A 26,209-nucleotide genomic window follows, 5' to 3' on the forward strand; every position below is an offset into this window, starting at 1 on the left:
AAGAGTCGGACACAACTTAATGACTGAACAACAACAACTGAATTACAGTTGTATTCTCATAGGCATTGAGTTCATTGTTCAGCGACTGAACAACAACAACTATTTTTGGTGAGGTTAATGGTTTCTTTTTCTATATATGGAGATTGGACTTGGACTGTTTGAAGAGAAAGAGGGAATTTGTTTAAATAGAAATGGGTATACAATATCAAAGGAATTAATCAAATTGGGTGTAATGGATATAATTTGTAATAATGTTATTTTTGATATACAAATAATGAGTCACTATTTCTGGTGATGTTTAATGGTTTCTTTTGATTGGGACTGGATGAGGATGGTTATTTTTGGTAATTTTTTTGTTAAACTGGAATTGAACTTCGACTATCTGAAGAGAGGAAATAAAGGGGATTTGTTTAAGTGGAAATTGAAATATACATATAAAAGGAAGGATTCAAATTGGTGTAACAGATATAGTTTGTAATACTTATGTAGTTACTTCTGATCATCTTTACTGGACTTTTGCTGATTAATATGGAGAGATAAAGATCTAGAGATGGGCTTATAGAGAATGGGGTGAGGTATGGAATTGAAGAAATGTTCATTGTATTTTGAGAGACAGTGATGGGTTGTTGATGTTGTTTATACTTGCTGGGGATGAAGGGGAAAGTATCTTCTATCTTTTTCTTTCCTTTTTTCCTTTTCTTTTGTTTCCTTTTTTTTCCTCTGCACTTTTTCAAATTTTTAATTTTTTAATGTATTTCTGTATTATGTAGTTAGATTAGTTTTATTTGTTTTATATAACTTCAATAAAGTTATTATAAAGAAAAATCATGGACATTATAAAATAAGGCTGTTCCTTAAAATGCACAACATATATCAGTAAATATGTTGTTCAGTCTCGTATAGTGTTGTCATCTACCATTCAAATGACACACACCCCATTTTTTTCCTTAGCCTTTCAGCCCCAAGCCTCTTCAAATTATTAGCATATGATAGCTACAGGCACTAAGATTTCTGTTTCACCTACTGCTTTCCTTGCACACTTTAATTCTGGTGTTTTGGGGGAATGACAAATAAGACTGTGAGACTAGGATATAAAGAGAGATAACTAAAATAGATAGGGCAAAAGTCTGTGTCATTATCAATCAATTAAATATTTGAGAAAAGAATCCCAATATGAATTCATAATCAATTCAGCTTACTAAGACATCAATTTGTTCTCTTCCTCCCAAATCAGATTTATTTATTCAATGTTGTTGCCACTCAACTCCAACTGACTTTGAATGGCTCACAAAACTACAAAGCAACATATAATAATCAAATTACAATAAAACAGACTAGAACAAATTACAAAAAGTAATTACAAAATAATTAGAATGTGTAAAAAGATAACGCTACCTATGTTCTCCTATTTCTCCTCCCAGTTATTTACTGTACTACAAACAAGAACTATTCTTTCTCCCTTGTGTTAAATAATCATACAAATATTTCACTCAGTTCCTTGGAATCGTTAGGAATGGGTAAAAATGCCAAAAGACTCCTGGTGAATGAGTGAAGTGCCAAAAGACTTGAAAGCAGGAAAAAATCCTCCCTTCAAAAAAAGAAGAAAGGAGAATCAGAGAAGCACAGACCAGTTAATCTAACATTCTACAATGTATTATTTATCATTATAATTATATTATTCATTAATTTTTGTAATTTTGTAATTTTAATTGATTTTAATAGTTTTGTAAACAGCCCAGAGTCATTCAACGAGATGGGTGGTGACAAATTCAATCAATCAATCAATCAATCAATCAATCAATCATGCCCCCTCATCCAGGTTCTAATATGTATTTCCTTTGTGTTTTTTCCATAGAAATTTAAGGGGGATTATTTCCAAATTAGTGTGGATCTATTTCTTCCAAACAGCAATCTGTTCTTTTGTATGAGCATATAACAAAACTCATATTCTGAACTTTTATATATGTGATAATATCACTTACTGGCCTTTTAGCTAAGATCAAGTATAGTACATAATAGTACTTTTTCTATTGCTCTCAACATGTAGAGGAATAACTGATGCTAAGAGGCCAAGGGTGCACAGAACCAAATTTGTATGTGAACAGAATAAGCAAGGACTTACATGATGGACAAGGTAGGAAGCTCTACTTTATCATTTCTGTGCGTTTTGGAAACATGAGGGAATTTGTAAGAGTCTTAACTCATCTCTTCAATTGACAGCCTTTTGTCTTATCCTATTTTTATCCTAATATTCAGAAGCCTAAACTCAAATAAAAAAATAAGAACTGGAAGGCAACATGAATAGCTATTTCATGCATATTGCTCAGCACACTGAAAAAAAGTTTGGTTAACTGTAAGCTAGAAGTGTACAACTGATTCTGAAAAAAGGATCTGATCATAAACTATCAAGCTATGAGAAACTGACATATTTTATGAAAATATAAAAAGATGTTAAGCAACCAAAAATAATAAACTCTGCAACAACTTGAAAAAATCTTCCAAATCTGATTTTTTAAAAACTCATATTTTATAAACCTTAATCTAAATAAGGGGATTCAACTATTATCTTCCTAAAGAGAATCAGGAACACAAATGAATGTGCCTATCTTACCGATATTCACAGAATCCTCCCAATCTTCCAATACTTCTGTGACAATAAGTACGTAAACATATGTTCTGTGTTTCCTGTCTTGGTTCTGAAAGGATGATCAACATTAAAGTTAAGTTGAAGGAATATAAAACCACAAAAAATGCTAAGAATTATTTTTGAGTTGAAAAGATACTTACAATAAATCTCATCAACACCAATGCTCAATTAAGATTTGATATGTTAATTAAAAAGATTCAAATACAACTAGAATGTTAAACTATAAATAAAACTTTTTCAAGCATTTTTGTCCTACATTTGCAAATATTACTTTTTTCTAGTTCCTCCAAACCTTGCATAGGGTTCAAATCAGAGAAAATTTATCTTCTAACCTAGTAGAACTTCTACATGTCTCCAGACTTTAATCACATATAAAAATGTTTTATCAACTCTGGTGATATTTGTACTTACCTCAAAAATTCCTACTAGTCTTCCTAATGTCCCTTTTACTCCAGCCTATGATATATTCAAAGAGAAGAAAAGACATTTAATATAAGTTATAGTTCAAATTATTTAAAAAGTCAGTTATAAATTAAATTATACACTTTACAAACTCTTTAGAACTATATATAATCCCATGATACTATGACTTACACTGTGCAGTGGTGAAAATTTGTGAGCCCTTTAGAAATATGCATAATTTGTCAATATTGTGTCCTACAATGTGATCTCCTCTGAGACAAAAACCAGACCTAATGTGCAAATGCTTGTGTGGATATGGCCTGCAATCACTTTGAACAAGTTAGTAATTATCATGGTGGCCATGAACTCAAAAGCTGTTTCTCCCTTCCCCAGGGATTTAAGCTGAAATCCCCCTGAACTGAAAATGTAAAGAAATCTAATGCCAACCTGTGAAAAAATGCTGTATAGTGAATTGCTGGCAGAAGCAGTTTTCAAACAACCTCACCAAACAGTCTGAACTGCCTCTCCATCAACAATATCAGCAGTCATCTTTCTCTTTTTCTAACACAACCATCCAGTGATGCAGAGCATTGCTGCTTTTCACTTATTTCTTTATCCCACTCATCCAATTTATGCTGTCTCCATCACCTCTACTAACCTCTGCCTTCAGTGTCATAGAAAACATTGTTATACAGCTGAAGAAGATTCAAATCAATCTCTCAGCCACTTTCCCATTTCTCTGCTGCATGCCACTACTCTGTCTTTCTTGTTTTTGGTCTTGTTGGATTGGAGCAGCATATATTCCCAAATATATTCTTCATTCCTCCTTCCTTCTTCACTACTTCCACACTCTTCTTTACCCACATACCCTTTTGCTCTTCTTCACTGTCTCCACCTTCTTCACACTCACAATTGTCCATTCAACTTCCTTCCATAAAGGATTACAGGCCTTTGTCTCAAACCAAATCTTCCTCAGTCTAATCCCTACCCCAGGCCCTGAGAAATGGTAGTAGTCCAGAGTCATCACAAAATGGGGGCTGGGGGTCACTGTTTGTGCCACTCTTTTTACTCAAAACAAGCAGCTAATCTTAATGTTGGCAAAAATTCAATGGGTTCCTGGGCAGTGACATCCTCAGGCTGCCATGATGGCCTGGATGTGAAGTATCATGGTTTGGGGCTATTTTGCAGCCTCGACATCGATACAGCTTGCAATCATTGAGGAAACACTGGATTCTGGAATGTACCAGTAAATTCTACACAAATATGTCCAGGTATCCCTCTGTGAACTGAAACAGAAGAAACTTTGGGTTTTAGAATGGGTAAGGGTCCTGGCCTTACTCCAATTAAGATGTGGCATGATCCAAAGTGAACAAGTCCTTCAAGACAACCCAAAAATATCAACTAGTTGAAGCAATTCTGTAAGGAGGGACGGGCCAAAATACCTCCAAACAAATATTCAGGACTGATTAACAAATACAGGAAACACAATTGAAGTCAGCGCTGCTAAAGGAGGTGCCATTAAATGGTCTTTTGTAAGCTGCTCAGAGCCCATGGGAATTGAGAGGCATAGAAGCCTCATCAAATAAATAAATATATCTGAAGCTTCACATAATTTTTCCAACAACAACAGGGCAAGTGTCAAAAACACGACACAGTATGTTGTTCTGGGATGCTGTCCGTTTAATCAGAATTTCTTTATCTATTAAGAGAACTCAGAGGAAGCTGAAATCACATTGTAAGTGACAGTACTAGCAAACTATCACAAATGTTCACTACTGCACATGAAATTTCAGGAAGGAGATGTCTGTAAAGAAAATTATATAGGACAAAGAATTAAAAAGCTGCTTCTATGTTATTATTCTGAACAGCCCTTTTAAACTTCAAATAAATGCACTGGTCAACTCAGTAACAGATCAGAGAGATTTATAACACTGGGGGAAAATGCTGTCTATTTGCGAGAAAACACAAATAATCTAACTGAAAAAATGTATTCTAAACCCATTAATGAATATATTAGAATTTTTACATAAATATCCTGAAATTCATGTTTTATTAATGGGTGACCCATCTGTTCTACCACAAATGATGACATTTTAAAAGCCTTTTGAAATAAATTTGGCCAAATACTGTAGAGATGCAATAAGAAATATTGTATAGGGCTTCCTTAGATTTGTTAACATGCACCTAGCTTAGAAAGTAGATAAGGCAATATTTTGATTTAAAACTTGATTTAGCAATTCAGAAAATTTATTTATTTATTTATCAGATTTATATAGCCACCCATCTCACAAATGTGACTCTAGGCAGCGTACAATAAACAACCAGTTGAAAACGATTAAAACAACAGTTAAACACAAATAAATAAAACCGCAAGAAAACAGACCGGTATCCTACACATAGTATAACCATCTCATGGGATCCCCATTTCCCTGGGATCCCCAAGCTTGCTGAAAAAAACATGTTTCAGGGACTTCCTAAATGCCAGTAGGGTCAGGGTTAATCTCACCTTGGGGGGGAATAATGGTCCAAAGGGCGGGTGCCACAGCAGAAAAGGCCCACCTCCTGGGTCCTGTTAGATGGAACTCTTTACCAGATGGGACCCATAACATGCCCCTCCTGCTGGACCTGATAGGATGAGTAGATGTAACGGGAGGGAGGTGGTCCCTCAAATAACCTGGTCCCATGCAATGTAATCTGCTTCTCCTCAGATACAACACAGTTTGATTCAAGGGACAAATCCAACTCTCAAGTTGGAAATCAAAAACTACTGACTATCATTCAAAGCACAAAAATGACCATTATTTTTCTCGTTTGACCAATTTAAAATTGTTTTTCAGGAATTAACCTCTTATGAGTTAACAATGAGCATCATACACATAAACAATTGACCTACATGTTTTTAAGGTTCTGTTAATGAAATTGCTGGTAATTTTTATTTCTTGAGAGAACTAGATGAAAATTCGAGATAAATATGAAGGGGATAACATCTGTAAAGCATCATGAATATGTTAGGGAGGGAGGCTTACATAAAAGCAAACTATTTTGTGAGTCTGCAAGATAAATGGACTTCCCCCTATAGGACTTTCCAGCTTTGGGCGGGGGCATTTTGCAAAGGAGCATTTTGGAGCAAAAAGATGGTGAGGGTAAGCTGGGGCAGCAGAATGCAGGGCGGCAGGGGTTTCAGAGAGCAGGATGGCAAGTGCAACTGTGGTTGGGACTGGGCTAGGGCAGCTGCAGCTTCCTCTAATGTGGCAAGCAGCTCCAGAGCTACGTGGTTACAAGGCAGGGTGCAGAGGAGCCAGAAGGCCAGAGACAGGGGAAGAGATAGGTGGGTGGGGGGAGTTGGAGGCAGTCCCTTACCTTACTGAGGCTCGGAGCTGGGAGGGACCGAGCCTGGCATGGTTTGGATTTGGGTGGGTACTCACTTAATAACCCGTGATTCTCAGTTAATGACAGCAACCAGGACTGCCAGGATTGTGGTTGCTAAGTGATGTGGCCACATGACATCTTGCTTTACAACCGCATCGCTTAGCGATGGAAATTCCGGTCCCAACTGTGGTCATAAGTCAAGGACTACCTGTACCATATTTCTATAGGCAACTGTTATGAAAACAATATACACAATAGAGATAATTTCTCAATGGGAAAGTTTTAAATTCTATGCCACAATTTGTAACAACTATTACAAACACAAACACTAGGCAAATTCTGCTGCTCATTAACAGGTATATAAAGAGTACTATACAATTAATACATGGACAGTTTTGAAAAGTGAAAGGAAAAAGTGGAAAGAATGGACAACCACTTTCAATCCAAGCAGGATTTGAAGACATACCTCTTCACAAACTTCCCGCACAGCAGCCACGCTAGGCTCCTCTTCAGGCTCCATTCCACCTCCGGGGACAATCCATCTGTCAGGATGACGACTACTGCTAACTAACAGCACCTATAAATAACAACAGAGCTTGTGTACATGTTTATACCTTAATTATGCAATTCTACAATTTCAGGATGTGATCCTGCTATGTAAAATTATTATTATGAATAGTTTAGGGATAATTTTTCAATTCCTGAGAGCATTCTGACATTTTTTTCTAAAGTCCAGCTGTACTTTACTCCACTCTCCGTCTTTATGAAATGAAATTCAAGTGGATTGATTGAAATACACATCAGAAACAGGCAGGAAGAGAAGCAGGCAATCTACTCTATTAAGCACATTAAACACCAAACTTATCTGAAAATGGAAATACGCAAAAATTAAATTCCCTTTAAGAACCAGCTTTGAGGCATGAGGCAGAACAGTTTTTAACAGAATGTTAAAATATAACAGAATATAAATGTTCACATGAAATAGTCAGATGTCTGCCAACTATGACAAACCTCTTCCCTCTACCTCTGCATACACGCACTCCCTGTATGACTCAATGTAAGATGGAGCAAAGAGCAATCACCAAAAGGTACATATACTATGGGCAACTACAACAGTAGCAAAGGATGGAGTTTTGAAACAAATAGTATTTACAAATACTTGTCACCAACCTTGGTAGCATTCATCCAAGAGTATTCTTAAATTTTGTTTAAAACAAAGGCCAAGCTGAATTCCAAGAAATCATACATATACCACTGTTCTAAAGAATATGGCAGAAAAAAATTAAAACTACTAAAATTGCCACTTCAATATATGAAACTTACTGTGGAGTGATCAGTGTGTGACTTCTACAAAGCTGTTTTATTCTACCATCTACTTACAATTTTCCAAAAGTGTTAACAGCCATGCTGGATACCTTCTCCCAGGGGTTTCTGCCTATCCAATAAGACCTAGTAGGGAGGGCCCATTCAGGTTCCATCCTTGAAGGGCTGTTTCTGTCAATGGCCATGAGGTATTTTTTCCACTAATCAGAAAATAAATAGATTATATTATTGTGAAAAAGAGATGGAGGAGCTCAATTATAGCATCAAAGAGATGGCCAGGTGCTGACTGTGGAACAGATCACAAACTGCTCATGTGCAAATTCCAAGTTAAGCTAAAGAAGCAGCAGCCAATCAGTTTCCACAATATGATCTTGAACCTATACCCACAATTTTCAAGGAAACATCAGGAATCATTTTGAAGTCCTGAACGTCACTGATAGAGAACCAGAAGAATTGTTGAATGAACTTAAAGAAGTCATTAAGGATGAATGTGAAATGAGACTGTCAAAAATGAAGAACAAAAGAAAGCAAACTGGATGTCAGAACAAACTGTGAAAATTGCCAAGAGAAGAGAAGTCAAAGCCAAGAAAGACAATCTCAGAAAAGAACTTAACAAAGAGTTTCAGAGAGCTGTTAAAAGATTTTTTTTTTCATCCTAGCATTTTTCCTGCAGGTGCAGAGTCTGCTTTTTCAGATCAACTGAATGTTGATCCATTGGTTGCAACAGGAATTGACCAACCGGCTTGTCACCTGAGCCTAGTGTTGTGGGCTGAGAGAGAGTGACTGGCCCAAAGTCACCCAGCTGGCTTTCATGCCTAAGGCAAGACTAGAACTCACAGTCTCCTGGTTTCTAGCCTGGTGCCTTAACCACTAGACTAAACTGGCTCTCTAGCTGTTAAAAGAGACAAGAAGCAGTATTACAACATCCATAAATCACAGAAGATGGAAAACAGATATGGAAAAACAAGGAAAGTCTTTCAAAAGGTCTCTTAACTTAGAAGGAGGTTCCAGCCTCAAATTGGTATGCTAAAGAACACCAATGGGCAAACAGTAACCAATTCAAAGATGATCAAACAAAGATGGAAAGAGCATACTGAAATACTGTACAATAGAGATGCCAACATCCAAGATACCTTAGAAGATATTCCCTACTTACAAGAACCTCTAGCACTTGAAGTTAGATCAGCACTCTGGTCATTACCAAGTTGGAAGTCTATAAGAACTGATGGAATACTCACAGAAATATGGCAAGTGACAGAAGAAGAATCAGTCAAGGTTCTAACCAAGCTACATTAGCAATTATTGGAGAACGACACAGTGGCCAACAAATTGGAAGAGGTCAATCTACATTCCAATACCAAAAAAGGAGACTTAACAGAGTGTGCAAACTATTATACAAAATCTTTAATTTCACATGTTAGCAAAATAATGCTTAGGATCATCCAATGCAGATTAGAGCTCTATATGGAAAAAGAAATGCCAGATGTTCAAGCTGGCTTTAGAAAACAGAAGATATTATTGCTGATGCACATTAAATAATTAAGAAAGCCAAAGAACATCAAAAATAAGTCACTGGGCTTCCTTGATTATAGAAAGGCCTTTGATTGTGTTGATCACATCAAGCTGATGTGCTTAGAAAAAAGGGGAATCCCAGAACATTTCATTGTCCTCATGAGAAACTTACATGCAGGTCAGGAAGCCACAGAATGGACAGAACATGGTGAAACATACTGGCTCCAGATTGGCAAAGGAGTGCAACAGAGATGTATACTCTTCCCTTATTTATTCAACCTATACGCTCAATATATATTAAGAGAAACTGGATTAGAAAAAGATGAGCATGGTTTTAAAACTGGAGGAAGAAATATCAATAACCTGTACTATGCTAATAACACTATCCTGATAACTGAAAATGCAATGGATCTGCAAGTTCTAATAATACAAGTCAAGGAGCACAGTGAAAAAAATGGGACCAAAATTAAAGAAGATCAAAGTAATGACAACAGGTAGATCAACCAGCCTTAGAACTGACAACGAATGAAGATATTGAAGTGATGGATAGCTTCTGCCTTTTAGGATCAATCATCAACAGTAAAGGAACAAACAGTCAAAAATATGCCACAGACTAACATTTGGTAGAGCAGCCATGAAGGCCTTGGAAAAGATATTCAAATGCCATGATACCTACACAGATCAGAACTGTCCAAGTAATAGTATTCCTTGTGACACTCTATGGAAGTGAAAGTTGGACTCTGAAGAACAAGAATCGGAAGAATGTTGATGCTTTTGAATTTTGGTGTTGTAGAAGACTCCTGAGAATACCATGGATAGCCAAGAAAACAAATTAATGGATCATCAAACAAATTAACCCAGAGTTCTCACTCAAGGCAAATGACCAGGCTCAAATTATTCTCCTTTGGACACATTATGCGGAGACCTAGTTTCTAGAAAAGGCTCTAATGCTGAGAAAAATGGAAGGAAAGAGAAGAAGAGGATGACCAGCAGCAAGGTGGATGGAATCAGTTGCAGCGGCAATAGGTATGCTGTTGAAAAACCTGAAAGTTCAGGTTTGGGACAGATCATAATCTATCTATATGGTCATGAAGAGTTGACAATTAGATGGCATATAATCAATCAATTAGAAAATAAAGCAATACATTTTTCTTTGGTACAGATTTTGTGAAATTTTACAACAGAATATTATTAAAATAGAAATAATATTTTTCTATTTAATAATAATAGAGTCTTATAAGGTAATTTCTGTAAACCAGTGATTTCTATACATCGAATATATGATGCATAAGTGATATGTTTATATGCTTAGTATTGTTTTCTAATTTGTTTTTTCCCCTTGTTTTGGTTAGTTTTTTGTTGTTTATTAGTTCTTTGTATTTCATTATTTCTCTACCTTTTGTATGTTTAGTTTTTGTAACCTTGTTATAAAATATAATAAAATGGGGGGGGGGGAAACAATGGCAAACCTCTTTTGTACTGTTGCCAAGAAAATTACATAGATATATCCATAAAAATACCAGGAGTCAAGTTGAATCTGAAGGAGAATTACATACACATATATACATGTCCATTACCCTATTCCCTTTTGAAGTAAGTAATGCTATGCAGAGTGCAAAAAGAGTAAAAATAGTGGATTAATTGAAAACATGAATTAGAAAAAGCAAAGGTAGCATAAGTAAATATAGTTTACAGGATTGTCATTTACTATATATCTCCATAAATTCTTATCCTTTCATGTCATCTTTGTTTCCACCATACTCATACACCACTTTTGATATTTCTCTTTTCAGGATCTCATTAACTCAATCTAATCATGACATTCACACAGGTTACCTCTTGTTCTCAACTGATTCACTTTTCCTTCATGTACTTGCTCTGTAATTCAATCTTAATCCCTTCTCTCTATGTAACCAAACTACCTCAACCTACTTTTTCACATTGGTTACCCACTTTTGTATTCAGTCCATAGTAATTCAGCATCCATTCACTCTCAACTCTTATTTTTCTTGTTTTACCTAAACACTTAAATATCCTATTCTTACTGGATTCAGTTTATTTTTACATTTCTCCTGAATACCCAGCTCTCACTTCCATATTAAGAAAGGGAGCAGAAGCATGCTCTTATGTACAGCCATTTTTTGCTTTTTTTAACAAACATTCCTTTTTTGCAACAAACCACATGGTATCTACCAACTTTCTACCTCCCTTTTTGTCTTAAAATTTCTCCATCCATTTTCCTATCTCCAGTAAGGTACACAAATTCATCTACATATTCTAGTTTTTCACCATTTGTAAACAACTTGCCATTGATCACTTCATTCACTTGACATACACAATTACCTTGATCACTGAGACATTAATTTTCAGATTAATATTTGCTGTAAATATTCAGGTTCTCAAACAACACAGCACCATCTACCAACAAAACTGCATGTACATTCACATCCCCAAACAGCATACCACTAACATCATTCCAAACATTTCTTATGCATGTATCATTAATACAAAACAACCAAAAGACCATTACACATCTATGTCTTACTCTCTGCTCAGTGCTGAACGATTTGCTAAGTATTCCACTTATTCACATGTGCTCCTATCATCTTCAGCAACCAATCTTTAATTTCATATTCACACAAAATATTCCATAATTCAAGCCTATTCACTTTATCATAAGCTTTCTCTAAGTAAACAGACATACAAGAAACTTTCTCAGTAAAACGCTGAAGAGCAAAAAGATGGCCTGCCACATCTTCCATCAGCATTAAGGACACACTAATGCTCTTTTCAGTTAGAATAGTTTCAAATTTCTTCCCCTTGTAACTTTTGCATTTACTTTTGCTGTCTTTCCCTTTGTGAAGGGAAACAGTAATAGCATTTCTCCAGGCATCAGACATACACACCTTAAATGCCATATAGCCACTCCATGAGCAAACTGCATCTGTACTTTAACATTTCTCCAGATGCAACATTACAATTTTTCAACATTCTGCAGCATTTACAACTTCCTTTTCCATCATTTTTCCCCTTGGTATTAACATTTATAGCATTCATTTTAATTACACTTTTCAGTATCTCAGTATCAATCCCATACAACTTCTAAAATACTGTCTTCTACATTCGTTCAGTTCAGTTTCATCACAAATCATTTCATCACTTTTATTTTTAATTCAATTCACTTTGTGGCATGTTTTTTTACCCCAGAGTCAATACATGTGAAACAAGGATAAACCCGTCTGTTTCATACTTAACACTATCATACTTTACAAACCACAATGGCTGATTTCACAGAACATGTTAAGCCAAAACCAAATTACCTACCTAAAAGCTTGGAATACTATATGAAAGCAGAAAGGTAATTCCCCTTCCTTCCTGTCTCCCTCCCATATCTACTGTCACCCTCTAAGTGAACACAGACCCACATATTTATCCTTAAATCTTACTTAAGATGCTCTTTTCCAATACATATGGGCCTATGCTCTTGGTTCGCCACAAAGGGATGCCTCCAGAAGACTTTTAAACAGCTTTCTACTTTATATATCTGCCCAGAAGATGATGCAATTTTGCAAGATTTGGTGCAATCAAATCAGTTCTCAATCTAGGAAGGAAGCAGAACCCTCTAATCAGTAGAACCTGAAGGTGGCTTGTTTATACTACCCTTATACAGGTAGTCCTTGGTTAACAACCACCGTTCAGCAACCATTCAAAGTTATGAGAGTGCTGAATGAGTGGTACTTATGACTAGTCCTTGAAGTTCCAGCCGTCCCAGCACCACCGCGGTTACATGATCGTGATATGGGCGCTTGGCAACAGGCTCGCACTTATGACAGTTATGGCATCCTGCAGTCACGTGATTGTCATTTCCTGCTGGCTTCCCACAAGCAAAGTCAATGAGGAAGCCAGCAGGGAAGGTTGCAAGTTGCTCCTGCCACTTTTTCTCCCAAAGAGCTCCCAGGGATCTTGTATTCCATAGCATGCACTCAGGCCACAGCACCCCCTCCCCCACCCAGCCATATGTGCCTTCACCAGCACCCTCTCTCCAGCTGCCATGCACTCATGTCCCACTGCAGCATCCCCTCCCCAGCCTGCACACTTGCACCCTGCCACAGGACCCCCTCCCCAGCCCCCCCTCCCTAGCATGTATGCACTTGTGCCCCGCTGTAGCAACCCTCCCTAGCATGCACACACTCATGCTGTGCCTGCCTCACTCCATAGTACTCACCTGCCCACTTGCCTGCCTGCAAGCCGCCTGGGATTGCGACTTCCTGCCGGCTTCCCCATTAACTTTGTAGGAATGGGGAAGCCAGCAGGAAGTAGCAAGTTTGCAAGTCTCAGTCATGTGAGGTCCTCACTTAATGACCCACTATCCTCACTTAACAATGGTAATGGAGACTGCAAGGATTGCTGCCGCTAAGCGATGCAGTCACATGACATCACACTTTACAACTGCATTGCTCAGTGACAGGAATTCCAGTCCCAGTTAATGGGACCCTGTGGAAAAACAATATCCACCTGTCAGGTAAGAACAACAGCGAGACAGTCCAGAACAGTTTAGCTCCTGTATTAACTTACACCTAATAGACTAAATCTACACCACAACAACAGTAACTATAAACATGAGGCTCTAGGGAGGGGCCAGTCTCATTCTCTTGGCTTTCCCACACTCTGTCTGGGGACTGAGGAGGTGCTTCCCCTGGAATGTCTCTCCCCCCTCCTGGCAACCTTGAAGCTCCATTCCAGAACCTTCCCTGCTCATGCCTTCCATCACAACACCCCATCTCCCACTTCTGGGGGGGGGTGCAGGTGGAAAAATGGCTGCTGAGTGATAGTTGAGCTTAAGGTAAATTTTAACAAAACTGCCTTGGAAAATTGACAATGGCTCTGTTTTTCTTCTCCTGTACTTATATCCTGATGGAATGGCTGCTGAATAATCGTTAAAGAGGCAAAAAATAATTTCTCAGCAGTACCAAATTATTATTATCATAAACAACATGGAATGTATATGTTCAAAAATACACCGAATATCAGATATGGAGAAAATCTATCACATTTGTGCTCTATATTTATCAGCCCTCCACCCACAGACATCAGGATGATTACTACTGAAGATGTCATACTGAACGGTTTTTGACCTGACCAAACAAGATAACAGTTATGTTCACTATATTATCTACCAAATTTAGCTAAAGTGGTATCCATTTTATACAGACCTAAACAGGATTGGGATATCTAAGCAACTGTAGTTTACAATTTTCATTCATTCATTCATTCATTCATTCATTCATTCATTCATTCATTCATTCATTCATTCTGTACAGTAATTTGGTATATCACCAATTACTAAAGTCTCTCAGTGTTTCACTGTACAAAACTAATTTACAATCAAGACATTAAAAAGAATCAATAAAAACAAACGAAACAAGTAAAATTAACAATATCAATGATTGAACAGCTGGTCAAGAAATATGTTTTAAGGGTCATTTTGAAAGATAATAAAACTTAGATGCAACTCTGCAAGGAATAAATTCCAAGAACTATAACAGCAACACTCAAGGCATAGTCCTGAGTCACTATCAGATAAGCTCATGTCAATTGCAGACAAACTTGTTCAGAAGATCTTAACAAGTGTGGAGTACAAAGAAAAAGAGGTGCTCTAATACTCCAGGGCCTGTACTTGTACCTGCCAAATTCCTTGCCTCTTCTGATTTATGTTTAAATTAAAGTAAAAAGAAAAAAGGAAGATAGGAAGATAGGCCTTAAAAGGGCCCTACAGGATTTCTCAGGAAAGGAAGAATGAAAGAAAAAGAAATCAGTTACGAAGAAATTAATTAAAAGATTTGCTTAATAAAAGCTGAAGTTAGATGACATAAATCTTTAAAATATAAAAACAGACATTCAAATGAGCAATGCAATGTTCAGTTATCCAGGGTTCTCCTCCCCATCTGATCAGCTATTAAGTGACATCAAAATTAAACTTTCTGAAACTGTTTCCTTTTCCCCCAATAATTTAACTGTAACTTTTTCAACTTTTGAAGAACAGAAAAAGAATCTTAAGAATTTTTGAGAACAATCCAATTTCCATTGTTTTTCCAATATTTAGAAATGCACTGGATTATGCTCTGGACACATGCAATCAATGGAACATTTTGCATGTTCATTATCAAGCTATTCAACAATTAAATCCTGAAATCACTATTCTAATTAAGTAGTTATTCAGAAAAGGTCAGGTAAAAAATTCAGAATTATGTCCCACTGATTTGGACTGGAAAGACTTAAATGGGTGTATCAAGTGTACTTTTAAATTAAAGCTAAATGTTTAAACTAAAATATTTAACATAATTTCACAGAGATCATGTTCTGGGTGATTGGACTATACTAAAAAGATTCAGACAGAACTTTTTCAAACTTTTCAGATAAAAGAGAGAGTTTTCTCCTATTATTTATATAACCTGATTAAACTGCTCAAATGACTTTATGAGAGCACAACCAAGATTTATATCTTAAGACTAAGTGCACTGTCATGATCTGTCAACAAAAGGATCAAATGGCAGGGAGAAAATATGGTTTAAAACCTCTATAAAAGCCCAGCAGCATATGGCATAGTATAACAGAAATAAGGTTCATAGCTCTAAGGTTCTACTTACTAAAATAACACAGAAGTCTCTTTCTTGGCTAAGAGGTGAAAATACAGGTAGTTCTCAACTTACGACCATTTGGTTCAGTGACTGTTCGAAGTTACGGTGGCACTGAAGGAAGGGACTTACAACTGATCCTCAAAGTTACAGCTGCTGCAGTCCCCCTGCAGTCACGTGATCAAAATTCAGGTGCTTGGCAGCCCACACACACAACTGCAGAGGCACTTCAACTCCCCCCACCTGCCTATCTCCCCCACCCATGTCATGGCCTCAGAGCCAGGCTCCAAGATATGGGCCGATCAGGTCCCACCAAGTGCTGTGCCTACTGATTCAACAGCCACTGAATCCAACACTGATATTCTCTCAGGTCCCTCCTCAGCCAGCACCGATCCTTCTTTAGCCAACACGGGTGCCAAGAAGGATAAACCCCCCTGGCTAGAAAATCCTGCACCCCATCAAAGTAAGCGCCTCACAAGTAAGCAGCAAGATGCTGGCTCTGAAAGCAGGCCCAGTGCCTCATTACTGGCAACTGCTGAGCAGGGAAAGCTGTGCACGCTTGGCGGGGGTAGAATTTAAACCGTGCAGAGACTGCCTTCTGTTGCTAGAAGCAACTTTGGCATCTGGCTTTGTGCTCTGTAAATTCCTGCTCTTGACTCCTGTTTTGTTTAGACCTTGGTGTGTTCCTGACCAAGCTCATTCCTCAATACTTTTCAAGCTATTGTGTGGTATGTGACTACAGACTGACTTGGATTACGCCTTCTCCTCAAGCCTCTAGTAAGCTGGCATGCACATACGCACTCTCCCTCCTGCTTCCCCAACTCTTCTGTTGCCTCCCCCTGCCCATCTGCTGCCATCTCTCCAGACAAGCCTTCCTGACATTTTTACAAGCCTTGCTGCAAACACATTGCTCCTAAACACCCGACTCCTTCTGCAGTGTTTGTGTCTTCCTGCCCAGCACCTCAGTAAGCCTTGCCTCCAAGCACCTGCTTCACACCTGCACTTTGCCTGCCAATTTGCATGGGTGTTCTCTCCCTTCGTTGAAGCCAGAACACGAAACCCCATCTATGCCCTTCTGGCCCCCTGCCACCCTGCACTCCTCCACTCCAAATGACCTTCCCCATCTTCTTGCTCCTGCTGCTGAAGAGGTATGCCTGGCCTATCCCTTCGCAAAGCAGTTCCTGGCCACATGAGATTTTCTTCCCCGGGTCACACACTCGCGAGACCTGGGGAAGATGGCCACACATGGCCAGCAGCTGCCTCGCAAAGAGCCAGGCCAGGCACGCCTTGTCAACAGTAGGAGCAAGAAGACGGCAAAGGTCAACTGGGACGGCAGAACGCAGGGCGGCAGAGGCCTCAGAGTGCAGAGTGGTGAGGGCAATTGTGACTGGGACTGGGGTAACTGTGGCTCTGCGCCACACTGCTGAGCTGGGGCTGGGCTTTGTACTACACTGCAACTGATTTTTGCAGCCCCAGAGCTGCAGCATGCCAAAAAGCCCCTTTGTACCACACTCCTGGGCTGGGGCTGGGCTTCGCGCAAAGGGGCTTTCTGGCACGCCACAGCTCTGGGGCTGCAAAAAGCACATGCAGCGCAGAACAAAGCCCAGCCAGCTGCGCGGCAAAAAGCCGCAGTCATCCCAGCCCAGTCCCAGCTGCAGTCACCCTCGCCACCCAGCAGCATGGTGCAGAGTCATCCCAGCCCGGCCAGGCACGCCTCAGCAGCAGAGGGAGCAAGAAGACAGCAAAGGTCAGCTGCGACGGCGGAGTGCAGGGTGGCAGAGGTTTCAGAGTGCAGGATGGCAAGGGCGACCACAGCTGGGACTGGGCTTGGGCGACTGCAACTCCCTGGGGCATGGCAAGCTGGGGCTGCTTGTCGCCCCACAAGGCAGGGTGCAGGGCAGCCAAAAGGGCAGAGATGGGAGGGAGATAGGTGGGTGGGGGGAGTTGGAGGTAGTCCCTTACCTTACTGAGGCTCAGGGCTAGGAGGGACCAAGCCCAGAATGGCTTGGACTGGGGTAGTCCTCAGCTAATGACTGGTGGAAATTCATTTAATGACTGCAACGGGGTGTGCCAGGATTGCCATCGCTAAGCAATGCGGTCACGTGATGTCTCGCTTTATGACCATGTTGCTTAGTGATGGAAACTCCAGCCCCAATTGTGGATGTAAGTCGAGGACTACCTATAATCTGTTGCATTCCTAATAGTTTTACCTATCATGAGAGAAGAAAATGAATTCAATTTATTCAGGAAGCTTTCCACTACACATTTTAATCTAATGAACAACTCTGTAACTACTCTTTTTGTTTCCTTTCTGTGAAATCTGCTGGCAAGTTCAAATTCAGATACTATGAAATACAACTGTCAGGAACAGAATTAAGAATGGAAATGAGAAAGTTTAACACTACTTTGCAAGTACAGGTAGTCCCTGACTTAGACCATTTGTTCAGCAACTGTTCGAAGTTATGATGGTGCTAAAAAAATGGACTTACAACTGGTTCCTGAAGTTACAGCTGTTGCAAATCCCCCACGGTCACATGATCAAAACTGGGGCTCTTGGCAGCATGCTCGGGGAACTTCAACTCCCCCCACCTGCCTATCTTCCCTTCCATCTCTGAGCTTTTAGCTGCCCAGCACTCTGCCGCCTACCCCTGCTGCCCTCCCGCTGCCCGCAGCTAACTTTCCTATCTACTTCCTCCTGCTGCTCCCTCAGGATCCAGGTGCTGGGCAAGGGTGCAGCCCTGGGATGCACGTAATGAACGCGGCAGAGGGGTGGAGCCTCATCTGCCAAAGGGAGGTTGCCATGCCCAGCCGGGGAGGAGGCAGCAGGATGGCGAAGCACGGCACTCTGTTGCCAGGTGAGGCAGGAGAGCAGGCAGCAGGTCCCTGAGTGAAGGTGGAGGCTGTGTGGGAGGCACTATTTGGGGTGGTGGCAGGGGAAGGCGGCAGAGTGCCGGGCAGCCAAAAGGGCAGAGATGGGGGGAGATAGGTGGGTTGGGGGAACTGAAGCAAAGGTGAGCATGGCAGGGCAGGAGAGGTGTGAAGTCCTGGCCTAACAACAGGACTGTCTTGGCCTAATGACCACAACTGGGACTACTGGAACTGCCACTGTTAAGCACTGTGGTCACATGATGTTTCACCTAATGACCGCATCACTTAGTGATGGAAATTCCAATCCCAATCGTGGTCGTAAGTCGAGGGCTACCTGTAGTTCTTTGTAGGCAAAGTAAGAAAGGGAGACCATTTTACCAAAGGGGAGGAAGCACTGGATTGTGGGTTGTCACAGTATTCACCCTCAAGCGATAGTTAAGCAGTGGAATTCATTGCAAAGCAAGATGTTCCAATTGTTATTTTCTTCTCAGAAATCCTGTAGTCTTTAATGGGAAGAAGGCATTCTATAGAAAAGTCCCTAGGCTCACAACTCCTAAAACTCTTAACATTTGATAATAAAATAAAATACAGGGAGTCCCCAGGTTAAGAATGCCCGGGTTACAGATGACCCATAGTTAAGAATGGGTCTTAACCTTCTGTAGCAAAATTCAAATTAAATACACAAAGATTCAAGTTAAATACACAATGGTTCAAGTTAATTATATAATACTACATTTATTTATTTATTTATTATTAAACTTGTACGCCGCCCATCTCCCCCAATGGGTGCCTCTGGGTGGCTCACAATAACAAAACATATAGTATTATACAATACTACTGCTCTGGATTACGTACAAATTCAACTTGAGGACAGACCTTGGGAACAGAACTCGTTCTTAAACTGGGGACTACCTGGATTTCCATAACTTTTTTACGTAATGTAATTATCTTCTAACTCTACCCAGGGCCAAAATCTAAGAATTAAGATATTATTTTTGTAAGTTACTTTAAAAATCAAGCACACAGATATCTGACACATACACAGTTGCATGCCAAAATTTAGGCATCCTTGGTCAAATGTTCCAATGAACTTTTAAGTGAACAGAAGCTCTTACCCAGTGGATTTTCAATAATATTCAATTCTGAGAAATGTGAAATCCATTCTAAAACTTTTTTCTTTCTTTCCAATAAATATTTCATGGTTGATTTGGAGATATGTTTTGGATCATAATGTTTTCACTCACTTCATTCATTAGCTTTTAAAATATATATTTTTAGCCAAATCCATTATGCACAGTACTTCTTGTGCCACCAGTTGCCACGCAAACCCCATAATAAAGCCACATAACAAGCTGTTGGCAAGTTGTTAAATGCTTCACTTTTTCCCTCCAAATCTACCCTTTGTGGTTGTTGCCAAACAACTGAACTTTAGTTTCATCAGTCCAAAGCACTTCATTCCAGGTTTATACAGGGTTTGTTTTGCATAGTTTAGACAATGACTTCTGTGATGAGATTGCAGAAAAGTTTTCCTTCTGACAAATCTCTCATGCACACCACTACTGTATAAGCAAATCTGTACTGTGACCTGGAGATAGTCCAGTATCAGCTAAACTTTTCAGCAGATCCTTTGCATTGATTTGTGGTTTATGTTTTGCAGATCTGATCAGTACGGGGCCAGTTCTAGCAGAAAATTTTCTTGATCTTCCAGATCTTGCCTTGACTTCAATAGTTCATGTAATTTTCATTTCTTAACAACTGAAATTTCTAGCTGGAAATATAATATTTTTTTATACTGTTCCTCTATTCTTTAACAGTGAATTATCTATACAGTGGGGCAAAAAAGTATTTAGTCAGCCACCAATTGTGCAAGTTCTCCCACTTAAAAAGATGAGAGGCCTGTAATTTTCATCATAGGTATACCTCAACTATGAGAGACAAAATGAGAAAAAAAATCCAGATAATCACATTGTCTGATTTTTAAAGAATTTATTTGCAAATCATGGTGGAAAATAAGTATTTGGTCACCTACAAACAAGCAAGATGTCTGGCTCTCACAGACCTGTAACTACTTCTTTAAGAGGCTCTTCTGTCCTCCACTCGTTACCTGTAGTAATGGCACCTGTTTGACCTTGTTATCAGTATAAAAGACACCTGTCCACAACCTCTAACAGTCACGCTCCAAACTCCACTATGGCCAAGACCAAAGAGCTGTTGAAGGACACCAGAAACAAAATTGTAGACCTGCACCAGGCTGAGAAGACTGAATCTGCAATAGGCAAGCAGCTTGGTGTGAAGAAATCAACTGTGGGAGCAATAATTAGAAAATGGAAGTCATACAAGACCACTGATAATCTCCCTTGATCTGGGGCTCCATGTAAGATCTCACCCTGTGGAGTCAAAATGATCACAAGAATGGTGAGCAAAAATCCCAGAACCACATGGGGGGACCTAGTGAATGACCTGCAGAGAGCTGGGATCAAAGTAACAAAGGCTACCATCAGTAACACACTATGCTGCCAGGGACTCAAATCCTGCAGTGCCAGATGTGTCCCCCTGCTTAAGCCAGTACATGTCTGGGCCTGTCTGAAGTTTGCTAGAGAGCATTTGGATGATCCAGAAGAGGATTGGGAGAATGTCATATGGTCAGATGAAACCAAAGTAGAACGTTTTGGTCTAAACTCAACTTGTGGTGTTTGGAGGAGAGAGAATGCTGAGTTGCATCCAAAGAACACCATACCTACTGTGAAGCATGGGGGTGGAAACATCATGCTTTGGGGCTGTTTTTCTGCAAAGGGACCAGGACGACTGATCTGTGTAAAGGAAAGAATGTATGGGGCCATGTATTGTGAGATTTTGAGTGAACACCTCCTTCCATCAGCAAGGGCATTGAAGATGAAACGTGGCTTTCAGAATGACAATGATCCCAAACACACTGCCCGGGCAACGAAGGAGTGGCTTTGTAAGAAGCATTTCAAGGTCCTGGAGTGGCCTAGCCAGTCTCCAGATCTCAACCCCATGGAAAACCTTTGGAGGGAGTTGAAAGTCCGTGTTGCCCAGCGACAGCCCCAAAACATCACTGCTCTAGAGGAGATCTGCATGGAGGAATGGGCCAAAATACCAGCAACAGTGTGTGAAAACCTTGTGAAGACTTACAGAAAACGTTTGACCTCTGTCATTGCCAACAAAGGATATATAACAAAGTATTGAGATGAACTTTTGATATTGACCAAATACTTATTTTCCACCATGATTTGCAAATAAATTCTTTAAAAATCAGACAATGTGATTTTCTGGATCCCCCCCCCCATTTTGTCTCTCATAGTTGAGGTATACCTATGATGAAAATTACAGGCCTCTCTCATCTTTTTAAGTGGGAGAACTTGCACAATTGGTGGCTGACTAAATACTTTTTTGCCCCACTGTATTTTCACCTGCTCAAACAGCCACTTAGAGAAGCCCACGGCTGCTGAAAGGAGACAGAACAACCATCTCCAACCTGAGAGCTTAAAACAGAATACTTTTCACTTGCAGAATTGTCTTCTCCTGGCTAACTAAGCCTAACAAGTCAATCATCGTTTAAGCATCATCATTTAGGTCTCCTTTCAGATTTTTTCATATGCTACAACTGTTACTCTATATATGTAGTTAGTAAGGATAGTAACATTTATTGAACAATGACTTTTGTAAATTCACTGGCAAGGACCAGTTCAAAAACAGTGCAAGGGATGAAAATCTTAGTTTTATGTTATGAGAATATTGTATGGTACAAAAATTACCAAAATTAACATTGTTTTTATTGTGGAAGACAAACAGAATCAAATTTGGTGCAGACAAACTAGCCAGCAAAAGATAGACTAAGTCTGAAAATGGGTTTGATCCAGCTGGGGGCTTGGGAAAAAAATGATTCTAGAAAAAAAAATTCTCCAATGCAACCTTATGGGACAGGTATTTGGGCAGTGGCTCAACTCCTCCATTCTGAGCCATCTCCATCTTTCTTCTCAGTTACGTGATCCAGAGAGGTATTATTAAGGAGTCTGAAAGAATCTCAGAACACATTATCTTCACTACCATATTTTTAAATAATGAAATAGATCCAGAAACTTCAATATTCCAAAAGCTCATCTGTAGTTTCATTATTTACTACTGAAAGGCATTATTTTGTACAAAATCAGATGATTGTACACCTACTGCAAAATATGTGCATGATTAAATATATTTTATACCATTTCCAACACTGTAATTATTTTATAATACAAATGCAAGCATGTGTTCAGAGAGAATAAAAATGAGGGGAAAAACAAAGGCAAAAACAAACCAAAACCATCCAAAATCATTCATACAAAGAAGGCCTGGATAAAGAGATAGGTCTTCAACAGGTACCTAACAGGTACAATAGTTGGCACATTACTTCACCAATTTCAAGGGACAGAGCATACCAAAACTAATGTGCCTCCTCAGAAAGCTTGCCTATTAGTAAGCACAAGATACTCTGCATTTAAAGCACATACAGTAGGTTTTTCCCCAACAAGTTCAGTGTTCAATCAGTTCTGTACAGCAAAGGCAGTCCATCAAGCCTCCAATTGTTCAGGGATCATACATTATGAGGAAACCCTGAACTTGCCTTGGTATAAGAATGATATTACATTGTGCATTCTCTGTTGCTCACCTCTAAAGCTGTTAATTGTAACAAGGTAGAGGACTCTTCTCCACAGTGGTTCTACCTTTGGAAAAAGTTTTCTTTAAGGGATCATCAGGTTACTTTACTATAAGCCCTGGAGACCACTCTGTTCTCTCTGGCCCTTCATTAAATGATTCTAATAGTGATTTTTTTTTAAAATAATGGTGGGATTTGTAAATTTATAACTGTTGGCTGCTTTTTTATTGTTGAGGAAGGTTATTTATTATGCTAAGCTATAAGCGATTTAGTGTCACATACTGATTCACTTAGCAGAATGTTAAATCTGCTCTGGGTTTCCAATGTTATTCAACATCTACATAAAACTACTAGGAGAGATCATCAAGGGACTTCACTTTAAAGAGAAAAAAACTCAAATTTATTATCATATTCATTTGCAAGAATTTTTTTAAAAAAAACTGATTTGTAGGCAAAAAGGAAAAGTCTATCAACTAAAATTAATTGATACATTAACTGACCCTTATTTTTAAAGTGCCAGATTTGTCCAGTTACATGTGTTTCTCTGCTCAGTTACCACACAACACTTTAGACCATTTATTTTTGTAAATGCTTGCCCATGCACAGCATTCAGTATGCACTATGTACTCATGCCAACTGAAATGCAACAGATGCCCAGTAGGAGTAGGGCTTTCTTGTAGAGATGGCAACATTACAAGTATCCTTCCCACAAACTATAGCATCAAAAGCTTTTGGAATTAACTGATTTTATGGATTTATTTTTCTGTTGGTGCAAAGTTATTTCTTTTCTATTTATTTATCTGATTGTATTAGAGCTATCTTTTCCTGTATTATTATATTTCTACTGGTGTTTGTCTATCATTATACCAGTTTGTAGTTTAATGTATACTATGGTGAAGAAACAGTATAATCCATTCCTAGTTAACAGTGGCATTTAAAAAGACACATTAAAACTTTTTTTAAAAATTAATGCTGTGATTTTTAGCTTCTATACATCTTAGAAGCTGTCCTAGATCATAACATGATTATTTGATTATAATAAATTATTTGTGTGTGACACAACAGTTCAAGAACTTTTAAAATAGAACATTATTAAGTGCAATAAATATCAAGCATAAGCATAATATGAAGCACTATTAAGTGCTTCTTCATGCCAAACACTATTTTCCACTTCATTCTCTACCTAATAATTTTGTTCCTCTTTCTTCCAGTTGTAAATATGATAATGAACTTAGACAACAGTAATCTAAAAAAAAAAAAAAATACACTTGCACCATGTAACCTATTAAGGGTCCAGGAACCTTATTCCATGTGCTATCAACTTGCAGGTACAGAAAACTGCTTTCTTTTCCACTGTTTTGCAGTGCCGGCCTACAGGTGTACAATCAACTTTAAGCTTCTGACTTTGGCCTATTGACCCAATCTGAGCTGCTACAGGTTGCCCAGAAACCTTCAAGAGACTACTGCATTTTCTACTCTAACGTTTCTCAACACAACATACCTTTACTTATACAAATGGTGCAATATATGAATGAGAAGCCATAGAGCTACACTCTTTACACAGAACTTCTAGGAAGATGTTAGTTTTATTCTCACCTCTACTATAAAACTATTACATGGCCAAAGCCAAGGTCCTCTCTCATTCTCATATCCCAAAGTGCAATGCAGGCACAACAATATTTGACCTACTTTAGAAAGTTATTCTATAGATTAATGAGATATAGTGCTTTACAAACTAACATACTAGTTAAAATATATTATAAATGCTACATATTACTTTATAATGAAATAGTATCACTTTTCCAATCACATTCTTATCAGGAACAGATTTTTTTGGTTAAATATTACACTCCAAAATACTGCAACATGTTGAATTCTATACAAGTACTAATTAAATGTATAGATGTATTCCTTTCCATGAGCATAAAGAAAATGGGTCAAGATAATCAAGTCATGTTCCTCTCAAATCCATTGATTGGCAATTTCTGACAAAGTCTTTTTTTGTCCTGGTTTCTTATTATAAATCCAGAACTAAGTTTCTTTCTTGCCATTTTATGTAATATGCTCAACTGACTGTGGAGGCAGCAGACCTGTGCTAAATTTCACATTGTACGATATCTTTTTATATCTTCCTTCTTTTATTCAGGCTTTTTTCCTTTGGGAAGACAGACTCTTTTCCATTAGTATGCATGAATATACACCGACTTTCTTAACTACAGTGGGGCAAAAAAGTATTTAGTCAGCCACCAATTGTGCAAGTTCTCCCACTTAAAAAGATGAGAGAGGCCTGTAATTTTCATCATAGGTATACCTCAACTATGAGAGACAAAATGGGGGGGAAAATCCAGAAAATCACATTGTCTGATTTTTAAAGAATTTATTTGCAAATCATGGTGGAAAATAAGTATTTGGTCAATATCAAAAGTTCATCTCAATACTTTGTTATATATCCTTTGTTGGCAATGACAGAGGTCAAACGTTTTCTGTAAGTCTTCACAAGGTTTTCACACACTGTTGCTGGTATTTTGGCCCATTCCTCCATGCAGATCTCCTCTAGAGCAGTGATGTTTTGGGGCTGTCGCTGGGCAACACGGACTTTCAACTCCCTCCAAAGGTTTTCCATGGGGTTGAGATCTGGAGACTGGCTAGGCCACTCCAGGACCTTGAAATGCTTCTTACAAAGCCACTCCTTCGTTGCCCGGGCAGTGTGTTTGGGATCATTGTCATTCTGAAAGCCACGTTTCATCTTCAATGCCCTTGCTGATGGAAGGAGGTGTTCACTCAAAATCTCACAATACA

The 26,209-nt window shown here is 38.8% G+C and overlaps 1 protein-coding gene across 1 annotated transcript in view; it reads right to left on the reverse strand.

Annotated features, from left to right (window-relative positions):
* The window catches only part of NUDT3 (nudix hydrolase 3), a 36,339-nt gene that overhangs the window by 7,220 nt on the left and 2,910 nt on the right, over window positions 1-26,209 (reverse strand). The window contains exons 2-4 of the mRNA XM_007440258.4: window positions 6,885-6,995; window positions 3,059-3,103; window positions 2,612-2,696 (exon numbers count right to left, since the gene is read on the reverse strand). Of these exons, the coding sequence (XP_007440320.1) occupies window positions 2,612-2,696; window positions 3,059-3,103; window positions 6,885-6,995 (241 nt within the window). The remainder of the gene's footprint in view (window positions 1-2,611; window positions 2,697-3,058; window positions 3,104-6,884; window positions 6,996-26,209) is intronic.

The sequence above is a fragment of the Python bivittatus genome, unplaced genomic scaffold, assembly GCF_059951505.1.
Source record: "Python bivittatus isolate LINGU-HERP-01145 unplaced genomic scaffold, Pbiv_v1 ctg000700_np1212, whole genome shotgun sequence".
Classification (NCBI taxonomy): Eukaryota; Metazoa; Chordata; class Lepidosauria; order Squamata; family Pythonidae; genus Python; species Python bivittatus.